Here is a 12,914-nt window from a genome sequence, read left to right on the forward strand (position 1 = left end):
ATACATATACATATACATATACATATACATATACATATACATATACAAGTAGATGTTTAACAATTAAGAAACCAGAACCTGTCTTTGAGGGGAAAAAATGTTAATATTTGACCTGCTGCAGATATCTGAAATGTCTACAATTAAGGTACTGATTAGAAGTGTTTATAGTTCTCAGAGACACACTGCAGGGGAAAGTACCCAGATCCTTTATTTTGCCTTTTTTACAATTTCTTTTATAAAAATAAGCACTAAACTGGGATTCAGCTCCTCTTTGTTTATTTTAATTTTTTCTCTTAATCTTTTCTCTCTGTGGGACACATGGAGCCACCACAAATGATTCTCCTCTCCATCCCATTCCCAGCTTTTAATTTCTTGTGCTGTAAACACTTGGTATTCTCTTCTAACATCTGTATCATAGAAATTACCAATTGTAGTGACATACTATAATAACAACAGCCGGTGTTTTATAATTCTTTAAGGTTTGCAAAGTGCTTATAACTACCTTATGAGGTAGGCATTATGGTTGTCCCCATTTTATAGATAAGGAAATTGAAGCTGATGGAGTTCAATGACTTGTCCAGGGTCACACATCTGGTATCTGAGGTAGGATTTGAACTCAGTTCTTCCTGACTTCAAGTCCAGCATTTTAGTCATTGTGCCACTTAGCTATCTCATTCTAAAGTGCCTCAGTGTAGCACAAATTCAATTATCTCACATTTTGCTGAAGAAGAAAGCGAGACTCAGAAAGGTACCCAAGATAACAATGGAAAATTAGGGGCAGAACCCTAGACCAGGACCTGCCTTTGACTCCCCGTTGGGTGTTCTTTCCCCTGTATTACCTTGTCTCAGTTCCAAAGGGATTTTTATTACAGTTTAGAATGTATCATACAGCATTAATAACACATTCATATTTTTTTCATTTTGTACATACTAAATAATACCATGGGAACCCTAAGATTTATTTTCTATTAGACTCTGGACCTAAATATACCATAGCATTATCAACATGAAGACAGGAACAATTAGGGAGATACTTGTATATGTCCAAATCACTCTTGCCTGGTTGATAAATTCATGGGGCTGATAATAGGTGACAGCCAGTTGGTAAACACAAAGGACTATTGTTTCTGTCTTCTCCACAACTGAAGATAATTTTTACCTTCGAGGAACACAAATAAAATCTATGGCAATGATTTAATCCTTGAGATTATTTGGAAAGAAAGGGATGTTTCTTCCTTGAAAATGTCCCTTAATAGACACATTAAAAATGGCTTTTGGGTTATTTTAAGTCAGTTCTTAGAAACAGGGTTATCTTCCCATGCTTTAACTGTCTCAGGTGGAAAGAATTTTTTTCACTCCTGCTAAATAGGATTTCTAAATGGGGCCAGGGTGTTTACCACCATTGGCACATTCTTGCAAGGGCTGTATGGTAGTTTTCATTAATCCATTCATTCTCAGCCAAACTGAGACCTGTTAAAGACCTTAGCTTGAAAAGGCCAAGGTCCCCCACTGCATCCTGGGCCATCTCCAGTTGTCCTGATCCATTATCTGGCCACTGGACCCAGATGGCTCCGGAGAAGAAAGTGAGTCTGGTGACTTTGCACAGCCCTCCTTCTCTTAAATCCAATTCACTTGCACGTCATGGCATCACCTCCCTGATGTCGTGGTCCTCTGAGAATGAAGGACAAACAACAACATTCAACAAAGACCAATTGAGGAAAGGGCACTGTGCTAGCCATTGAGGGAGGTAAAAGATAAATAAGATAAAGAATTTACTTGAAAGTAGCTTGTAATTTAGTGGGAAGGCACACACAGGTTAAATACAATGCCAATTGTATTATGTATGTATGCCAATGTTAAATTGTGGGAAGTGCATAGGAACAGTACAAAGAGCTGTGAGATCAGATGAGAAGAAAATCATTTCCAGCTGGGAAAACATAAATAAATATCCCTCTGGATTTTTTCACCTTCTAAAGTTGTTGAAAGGAGGGAGCTGGGAACGAGATGCTGTTATAATCAGTCTTATCACTTCTGCATCACCGCTGCTGCCCCACATGCACCACTCTGGTGGTGGGGTTCTCACCCCATCTTCCCACTCCTGGCAGCACACACATCTAAGTCATATGTTGGAGGACGGGGAGGGGAAAGAGAAAAGAACTAAGTATTCAAGGGGGTAATTGTGGAAACACTGACCTTCATCTTCCCTGATTGCCTGCTTGACATTTTGGGAAGGGTAGCAAGGGATATAAAGCTGCTGTCAGCAACTTATACGGATGTAGCTTGCTCAGTTTCTGATCCATAGGCAGCTGGGTGGAATAGATGATAGAATACTAGACTTGGAATTAAGAAGACCTAGGTTCAAATCCTGCCTCAGAAATTTACTAGTTGTGTGACCCCAAAGCACATCACTTAATCTCTCTCAGACTTGGTTTCTTCATCTGTAAAATGTGGATAATAATAGCACCTACTTCACAGGGCAGTGAAGAGAATCAAATGAGATAACATAGATAAAGTGCTCTCCTAACTTTAAAGCACTGTATAAATGCTAGCTGTTTTTTTTTTGTTTTGAGCCTGTAATAATATAGGACAAACAAACATAATGTATCTTTCTCTTTGTGTTTTTAAAGTACTTTACAGTTTAAGAAGTGGCAGGGCAGAATAGCAGCAGGAGCACTTGATTTGATGTCTAACAGAGCCCTCTCTGACATCTTCTAGATGTGTGATCCTGGGCAAGACAATGAACCTCTATGAGTTTCAGTTCTCCTATCAGTAAAATGGGGATAATAATAATACCTGTAGGACTCATCTCACAAGGTTACTATGAGAATCATGTAAGATCATGCATATGAAATACTATATAAATGTCATTTATGAATGACTGGAGCAATCCAAAAGTTATATGGGTTGCCTTTGAGAGGTTGTGGGTTCTTCCTCCTTGGGGAACTTTCAAGAGAGGTTTCATGAACTCTCATCTCATATGTTGTAGAGATGATTCTTTGTCACATATTCAGTTGCTCAAATCCCTTCAACTCTGAAATTGGATGCTTCTGTGACTATTCTATCAGTCTCTCCCTCATATTAGAGCTCCTAGAATTATAATAATATCAACACTGCTAGTGCTGCTAGGTTTTAGCCTACTCCCCTATGACTCCACTGACCTTCTTTGTGACTTTGGAAACCAAAAATCCTTCCCTGGCCACTATTTCCCCAAATGAGACTATTAGGATGTACATTTCTTGAGGACAAGTTTGTTCAGTCATTTCAGTCATGTCCAACTCTTTGTGACCCCATTTGGAATGTTCTTGGAAAGACACCAGAGTGGTTTGTCATTTTCTTCTCCAACCCATTTTTACAAATGAGAAAATTGAGGCAGAGTGAAGTGACTTGCCCATCTATCTGAAACTAGATTTGAATTCAAGTCTTCCTGACTCCAGTGCTCTACCCACTGAGCCACCTAGTTGCCCTGAAGACAAGTACTAACTCTTGTATTTGTAACCCCAGGACTTAGCACAGTATTTGGCACGTAGTGAACTCTTTTATTTTTTTTCACTCATTTATTTGATCTTTTCAACTGTGTGATGTAAACAAGGAAGATTTTATTAGATTGTAAGAAGTCTGAGGACAGGAATTGTGTCATATTCCATTTTGTGTACAAAGCACCGAGCTCTGAGCCTTGCCCATAGCAGACATCTATTGAATTGCTGTTATTGGACCACCATTCTATAGAAGAAGAAACAAACTCAGAGAATGCAATTGACTTAACGTCGAAAGGTTACTATGATAATCAAGTGAAATCACGTCTACAAATGGCATTTATTAATGACTAGAGCTATTCAAATGAAGGAAGTGGTGAACCTGTGACTTGAAACCAAAGACCAGTGGTTGTTTCACTTCTTAGAGCTTCATAACTTTTTTGGTTAAGTTTTGGACCCCTTTGACAGTCGGGTGAAGACTATGAATCTCTTCTCAGTGACTCAATAAACATAAATAAACATTTATTAAGAACCCACTATATGCTAGGTACTGTGCTAAGATCTGAGGATACAAAGAAAGGCAAAAGACAGCTACTGGAGCTCACAGTCTAATGGGGGAGATGATGTATAAACAACTCTGTACAAAAATCTACATACAGGATAATTAAGAGGCAATCAACATGAGGAAGGCACCAAATTAAGGGGAATTGGGAAAGGCTTCCTGTGAAAAGTATATTTTCGTAGGGACTTGAAAGAATCCAAGGAAATGATAAGGCAGAGATAAGGAGGGAGAGCATTCTAGGCATGGGGGACAATCAGTGAAAATGCTTGGAGTTGGGTGGCAGACTGAACAACCACAATGAGGCCAGTGTCACTGGATTGCATAGTATGTTGGGGAGTGCAGTAAGGTATGAGAAGACTGGACAGTTTGAGGGGGGAGCAGATTACAAAGGGCTCTGAACATCCAACAGGGATTACATATTTGATGCTGGAAGTGATAGGGAGCTACTGGAGTTTATTGATTGGGCATGTGGGGGGTGTATGGCATGGGTTGATCTGTGCTTTAGGAAGTTCACTTTGACAGCTGAAAATAATGGTTTTTAAAGCATGAAATAAATACATAGGCTTACCAAAGAAAACAATTTTATTCAAATGAAGTTATCTCACATACACACACACACACGTATATATATATACACATATTTAAGAGAGGCCTCAGGTTATAAATCTCTGCATTACACATTTCTGCCTCTCATATGTGCTGATTGACATTGACTACAGTATGTTTTGTTGTTAGGCATTAGAATGTTGGATGGCATTGTGACTGATGCTATTGAAGCCAGTTCAATTGGATTCAATCCCAACCATGTGGATATTTACAGTGCAAGCTGGGGCCCAAATGATGATGGAAAAACAGTGGAAGGCCCTGGCAGGTTAGCCCAGAAGGCTTTTGAATATGGCATCAAACAGGTGAGATACTTAAAAGTAATTCAACTGAGATGAAATATGATGGTATGCAAAGAACATGTGAAAACATTCTGTTTCTACAGATAGAAGAGGGAGGCCTTTTCTGGCTTTCCAAAAGTCCTTTGCCATTTCAAATGTATTTTCAAAGCCAAATTATTCTTCGGGGGGATGGAAGTAATAGGGTTAAGTGAGCTTTACTAGCCTGGCCCTGACTTTCATACTTTGCATATGTTCCAGGGTATCCAACAAAAACTTGCATGCTCATATCTACTACACAACCCTTTTTTTTCATCTAATACAATCTAGGCAGTGAAATTATGATCTCAACTCAAAAACACTGGCTTAATTCATATACATACAGGTGTGTATATATATGCTTATTCTTACTCATGTAATATATCAAGGATCTGGGATTTCTTTCACTGACTCCAAATAAAGATGTGAAACGCATTGCTCACCTATAGTGTTAGAGTTTCCTGAGGCTTAGAGAGGTGGTGGCTTACTCACAGTTCCTCAGCCAGCAGTAAGTGTCATAGGCAGAAGTTAAACCTGGGTCTTTATCCATTCTGCTCTGTTGCATATTCCTATAATACATAGGTATAACAGGATGCTGGAGATGAATTCCTCCTAGTGGGCAGGAATCCCCAGCTCTCCCCTCCCTAATCCCCCAGTGAGCTGTCCAGATCCTGTTATATATGGAAAAAATAAGCTTTTGAAAACATACATTGAATGCAATATATTGAATATGATCTCTAATTCTGATCAAACATTTCCTTTTTATTTAATAAAAAAAGATCCTGCTCCTCCAGACATTTCTCACTTTATTTTATCAGATATTTTTGGGTTACTACATTCACCAAGTGGTGAATTCCTCTATGCATTCATTCAATTTATCAGGCATCTGCCACATGTAAGGTACTAGCCACTGACCAAGGTGAGGGCGGGTTGGGAGAGGCATGCTATTTTTAACTATGTAGTCACTTTTTAAAAGCCCTTATGCTCAGTTTGCATCTGATCATTTGTATTTATTACAATATCTCTCAAGCATATACCAGACCCACAGACTTCATGTTGTAAAATTAAAAGGGAGATATTTGGGACACAAGCTGAGAAAGAATGGCATTGTCAAATATAGCCCTAGCAAGAAGCCACTTTTAATCCAGCTGGAATGCATCACTGAATAATGGTTGATTTAGTCTTTGCTGACTGACTGATAGAATAAGAGATTTGAGCTGAAGAAAGGCAGAGGAAGTTTAGTGATCCAAATATATCACAACAAGCATCACAAAGTGTGGGAAAAAAATAGGAGAGAGCATGGAAGGTGAGGTCTTCCGTCTACCTACGTAAAGAAATAAAGCCAAGATTGCTACACAACACCAAAAGGAGGGACAGAGAAGACAGAAATATCTGGCTTTAGGGAAAGGTTACAGTATTATGTGTATTATATATGAGAAAAGAGTAAGTGACAAGAGGTTTTCATATCATTTCAGAAGGTTTTGACCTGAGGGACAGATATCAATTGTGTACATTTTGAATTTTCTGTTTAGATGGTGAGGTTTTGAATAGTTTCTAAGAGATTAGATATGACCTAAACCCACATTTCTGCCATTGCCTACAGGGAAGACAGGGAAAAGGCTCCATTTTCGTCTGGGCATCCGGGAATGGTGGGCGTCAAGGGGATGACTGTGACTGTGATGGTTACACAGACAGTATCTACACCATTTCCATCAGTAGCGCCTCACAGCAAGGCCTGTCTCCCTGGTATGCTGAAAAATGCTCATCCACACTGGCCACTGCCTACAGCAGTGGGGACTACACTGACCAGAGAATAGTAGGTTGTTTTCTGTTGTTTTGTTTTTTAATCAGACTTCCTCTACTACAACAGGGGAATGTAATTTGTGTATACAGCTAACAAAACAATTGCTTTTGAAAGGATTGATTTACTTACCCTTGCCCTCCCAGTGGGTGGACGCTCGTGCTTAGTCACTTGTAAAATTTTCATATATTAAAATATGATTTTTTCCTTCAAGGATAATCACACTTCTGAGTGGATGATTTTGTCTATCTACCTCTTGTTCTTTTGGTCTGATAGTGAGGATCTATCAAATGTTGTCATAATAGGATGTCTCAAAAGTCTTAGTGTGGTTTCAAGTTCATAGAGCTTAAAACTGCGCTATCGGTGCTTAAAAATGCTCTGAGACTTTGAAGGGATGACTCTCCGAAGGGCTTGGACTTTACACATCTGTGCTAGCTATTTGGAGAACCACAATCACAATAAGCAAGGGCTCTGTGATCTTGTTGATTTGAGAGTTCTCTCCAACCATGCAGATCTAAGCCCATCTATGCTGTCCATCCTCCTATATGATCCTCTTTCAAGTTCTCCCTAAAGGTCACCTCAGGGGATGTGAAAGGCCTTGCTCAATCTCTCCTGTCCCAGGGAGCCCCTTGGTGGTTCACCTTTCATTCTTCACTCTCATAACATTCAGCAAGTTATAAAAATACCAATTAAAGGCCTGCCTCATCCTAAGAGAGTGGCAAGCTAAAAAGGAAAATAACTGAGTTCAACATTTTCCAGAGCTGACCTCAGTGTCCAGATCAGTAGCCCAGGAAATTTATGTTTCAGAAAGATCTTTCAGCCCACATTCAGATGTCCTGCAGATAACCAGGATTCATTCTATTTAGGGCGGGGCTTTTTAACCTCAGGTCCACATATCCCCTAAAGAGTCTGTAGATAGATTTCAGAGAGTCCATAAACTTGAAGGGTTTTTTTTAATATTTTTATAATTACAGTTCAATATAATTGGATTTCTTTCATAATCCTATGTGTTTTATTTTGTGCATTTGAAAATATTGTTCTGAGAAGGGGTCCATGATACAAAAAAAGGTTAAGAATTACTGTTTTAGTGACTTATTAGACTCCTTCAAGGGCAAAATGTTAAAGCATGATATGGGAGCTTTGTGGCCAGAGCTCCATTAATTAAAAATGTTGTGAACCCCACTATTAATTCTTGACACAGAAAAAATAACTGACTAGCTAAGGCATATAGGATCCTAATCTCATAACATAACTATTGGTTATGTTCTTCAATTAAAAGTATGTGCGTTCATTTCCTACAAACAGCTCAGTGATTTTATCTTCTCCAGACAAATCATGAGCAGAGAACTGTTTTTTTTTAAATAATGTGATAATTTAATCAGTGAAACTGTGGTCTCAGCTGAAAATCATTTTTAACTCTCACCTTAATTTTTTGCACTGATTCATTTCACAAACAGTGAAAAATATTTTTTTTGGATATAGACATACAGCAAAGGCAATATTCTGCATGATCCTTGAATCTGGGCTATCAGACACTTACTCCTCCCTTTATCAAGTGAGCACAGCAGGCTAGTGTCTCCATGGATATTTAATAGTCCCTTCAAGGGGATGGGTTTATCAAGCATTTCAGATATAGTTAGCCCTATTTCATCCTCTTCATTATTCTGCAAGGAAGCAGCAAGGAGGAGTTTGGGGTCTCAAGAGATCCCTATTTAGATCAAACACACTGAAGACCAGCGCACATGATGGAAATCAGTGAAAATAGTTCCAAGAAAATCAGCCTTGTCTAACTTACTCAAACCTGTTCCTTAGCCTTGTCAATTGTAGCCATCTCCCAGCATCTCTTGTCAACAGCAGCTTTGTTTCTGCAACCCTCAGGAGAGAACATTTTGCCTCCATTTTGGAAATTCAGCAAATCCAAGTGGGAGGTGATAATTGAACAAATTTTTTTTTCACACCTCCTGCCCACACAAAGAAACCTCTAGTGAGATAGGCAACTGCACCACAGAAACCTAGGTGGGCTCTCATTATCAGTCCCGTTATTGGTTGTACCAGCCACCCACCCTTGTCATCAGTTATGGGAACCTTGGAGGCAAATTAATCAGGAAGGCTATCTGTTTGCTTCCACATATCCCTCCTTATCAATGCTCACTCCTCTACACACACACACACACACACACACACACACACACATACACACACACACACATATCATGGAAACAGCATTCTGGTTAGGAGATGCAAAAAAAATCATCAAGTTGTTTTTAAATGCAATTGTAAATGCATGCACATGGGAATCAAATAAAATCCATGTGTATTTGTTGAGCACCTACTCTGTGTACTGAACAGATGACTGAGCCCCTACTGAGTGTGTTAAGTTCACATACTGATTAACATTATCAAGATCAGGTCAGTTTCAAACAGAAATCAGAATATTTCTGTTAAAGACATAGTCAAATGTCAATCTGAAAGGAAGAGAACAATTTTTTGCAACAAGAGGACTTCTAAATATACTAGATTAAACACAATGGGTATGATGATTAATGAGATAGCATGATTCACGATGGTTTTGAAACATTCCTTTTTTATATACAGTGTAACTCTAGGAATCTCAGGGGGAGAAAAGAGATAAAATATTCATAGGGGGAGGTAGTTCATTCCCAGAGAACCTACGCTGATACCAAAATCACAAGCAAGTTGGAGAGAGAAGAGAGTGACCTGAAATATCAGCAGATAACATCCCTACATTTGTTTGGGAGAGACAGGGAACTGAATCAACTGAGTTACCTCATTGTAGTCATTATTAGCCTTTGATTACAGTTAATCCCAAGCGATGACATTTATGATATCATTGTATTTTCTCCCTGTGTCCCTCCTCCTGTGTCACTGCCCAGACAAGTGCCGATCTGCATGATGATTGCACTGAGACCCACACCGGCACGTCAGCCTCTGCCCCTCTGGCTGCTGGGATCTTCGCTCTTGCGCTGGAAGCAAAGTAAGATGTCAAAGACTTTGAATCTTCTTTCCTGAACCTTTGCTCTTTTTTAAAGGGTGTATATTGGAAAGGGAGGTAGAAATGAGAGAGCCTTCCTAGTCGGCACTCTATTAGAGGGCTGACTTTCTTTGGAGGCTTGGATTAATTTGTCTGCATTCCTGCATTCCGATGCTGGGTAATGTCAGCAATTCTTTAAATGTTAAGACAAGTTAGAAAGGCTGGCTAATTTGAAGATTATTTTTGTCCTTCCTAGAAAAGAAGATTAGCCTACTGAGACTAAATAGAACCACTAGAAAAATGATGAAATCTCCCCCTCACATGCATCCCTCCCCCACCCTACCCCTAATTCTTATGTTAGGCATGTTCAGTGGATTTGCCACTTGATGATGCCCGGTAGTTGAACTAGGATGCTAAAGTATGGGAATAGCCTGACCTATGCCAGGAGTGATTAAATCATTAAAACCATGGGCACTTACCCATCTTCTTCATTGAACTCCTAGAGCCCAGGTCAGTTTTAGCAACCCTTGGTCTGCCTGAGAAGTTTAGTTTAATCCAAGTTAGTTTCAGGATGTGTTAGATAGGATGTTGAGTAGAGCAGGGCAGAAAAATCTGTGACCAAGAATATAGTTTGTCTTAATGTCTTGACATAGTTTTATATATTCAGCACACACTCAGGAACAAGAACTCAGGAAGTAAGGAGAGAACATAGAAGTACCCTAGGTCTAAGCCGGCAAGGTCATGTGCTTAGTTCAAGTGGAATGGTTTAAAAAAAAAAAGCGGTATCCAACAGGAAATGAAATCCAAGTAGTCAGATCAATGTCAGTGTCTAGAGAACCAAAACAAGCATTGTAAGGATAGAAAAGAAGCAGTCTCATACAAATAAGTTATACATTAGTGGAAGAGGGAGCTATAACAACAACATAACAATAATAATAGTAATAATAACTAGTGGTTTATAGTGCTTTAACATTTGCAAAGTGCCTGTTAAATTGTTTTTATTCTTCATCAAAATATCCTGTAAATTAGATTATTATCCCCATTTTACAGACAAGGAAACTGAGGCTGAAAGTGACTTGCCCAAGGTCACACAGCCAGTAAGTGTTTGCAGCTCAATTTGATGTGAGGACATAGATTAGCTACCCTTTTCTTGGTCTTATACTTCCGGATGGGTATAGCCAGACATCTGAGGGAGAGCTAGAGAAAAGTCCCATTCTGTGACTGGAGCAATTACTTCAACAAAAGGGGCCAATCTAACCTGATAAGATGACTTTTTTTTTTTTTTCCTGTGGAGGCCCTTCTATATTAGCGTCTAGCCTGGGAACTTAGCTTCTGCAGCAACTCCAGATCAAGGAAGCAGCCTATTCCTCCCACTCATTGTTAAAATGAAGATACCTTATTGACTTTAGAGCAATCAGCAAGGAAAGAAGGAGGCTGCCCCGTGGCTAAGAAAACATCTGGCTGCATGAGGTTCTGACAGCATCAGCCACAGTGCCAACAACCAGGCTGTTCTAATACCAAAGAAGGCTTTCCAGAAAGCTGGACCTCTACCACAACCGCTTATATTTCTATGGAATCTTATAATTTCCAAAATACTTCCCTTATGGTAACTCTATGAAGTGGGTAGTAAAAATATTGTTTCCCCATGGAGGCTCAGAAAAAATTTCAATATCTAATAAGTAGCAGAGTCAACACTGGGACCCAGGTGTCCCCACTCCCCAGATAGGATTTTTGGTATTTTATGTCTGCCATAAGAGATCATTAGCATAAGCAAAATACCATATTGGATGCCTTAGGCCTGGGAGGTGAGGCCAACATGGAGAGGTAAGGGAGGGAAATACTTCCCATGAACTTATGGAGACCATTACCACAGATGGGCCCTGGAGAATTGCCCACATTAGCTAAATAGGTCCTTCTGGGTCTTTATAAAGATGTTTAGTAACGAATGTGCTAAATGACTAGAACCCATCTGAGAAATATCATGCTCCCCTCTCCACCTGCCTCCATGCATGGGATAGTGGGAATTCCTGTAGAAGGTGAGAAAAAAAGAGTTAATTTCATGGTTAAGAGACAATGACTCAAGCCTTGTCAGAAAGATAAAGAGAAAATGGGATGAAAAGGTGATACAGTATATAGAGCCCTGGACTTGGAGTTAAGATGACCTGAGTTCAAATTCAGCCTCAGACACCTATGTGACCCTAGGCAAGTCACTTAACCTCAGTCTGCCTCAATTTCCCCATCTGTAAAGTTAGGATAATAATAGCTCCCAATCCCCAGAGTTGTTTTGAGGACAAAATACAAGATAATATTTGCAGAGTGCTTAGCACAGTGCCTGGCATATAGTATCAATTTTTTAAATTACATAAACATTTAAGTGTCATTTTAATTTGGAAGGAGAGAGGCTGGAATGGGAAATTATTTTAGTATTATGAGGTCAGTGAAAAAACATCACAAAACATTGGCAAAAATAAACCCTATTTTCACCGAGTGCAAAGGAAGAAATATGCTTCAAATGCACGAAGAAGGAATTGAGTTAGTTATTGTGAAGAAAACCTTGAATTCATGTGTTGTGAGATACTGAAACATGTTGCCAAGGTTACTGAATGTCCATCTCTTAAGATGTTCGAAAGAAATGGAGATGATCTTTTTGAGGTCAGAGAAGTAGAAGCCTGGACTTAGCAACCTCCAGCATTTCCCCCCAAATTACATTTACTCCCTTTCCAATTAGTGGCACTAAATGCCTAATTCCATAATTGTTATTTTCTGCAAACATATCTTTAGTTGGCAATCCACCACATTGTTAAAATAGGCCTTTTCCCCAGGAAGTTAGTTTAGCTGCTCAGTGAGCAAAGAATGGTGGTCAGGAATAAGATGAAGAGTTAGCAAGATATTTTTTTCATCTATGGAATGTAATCATTCAGATGGGAAATGGTAGAAAGGACTTCATTTTCTTAATTATGTTAGAATGCCATCCCCTTGAATATTTGCCAAAGATTAGGTAAGAATAAACAAATGAGGAAACCATGGAACCTGCATATTAAGCAATGTCATTAAAAGAGAAATGTGACATGAATGGAGAAACTATATCAGGCCAAACAACAGACTGCAGCTCTAACATGAGATCCCTCTGCAAGGAAAATATATATAAAGAGATAGTCACTAAAAA

General features: G+C 39.2%; 1 protein-coding gene across 1 annotated transcript in view; it reads left to right on the plus strand.

Moving 5' to 3' along the window:
* Positions 1-12,914, plus strand: part of PCSK1 (proprotein convertase subtilisin/kexin type 1) — a 51,325-nt gene that overhangs the window by 24,790 nt on the left and 13,621 nt on the right. The window contains exons 7-9 of the mRNA XM_027838495.1: positions 4,771-4,943; positions 6,559-6,771; positions 9,651-9,751. Of these exons, the coding sequence (XP_027694296.1) occupies positions 4,771-4,943; positions 6,559-6,771; positions 9,651-9,751 (487 nt within the window). The remainder of the gene's footprint in view (positions 1-4,770; positions 4,944-6,558; positions 6,772-9,650; positions 9,752-12,914) is intronic.

This window comes from Vombatus ursinus, unplaced genomic scaffold, assembly GCF_900497805.2.
Source record: "Vombatus ursinus unplaced genomic scaffold, bare-nosed wombat genome assembly UNPS02014828.1, whole genome shotgun sequence".
Taxonomy (NCBI): Eukaryota; Metazoa; Chordata; class Mammalia; order Diprotodontia; family Vombatidae; genus Vombatus; species Vombatus ursinus.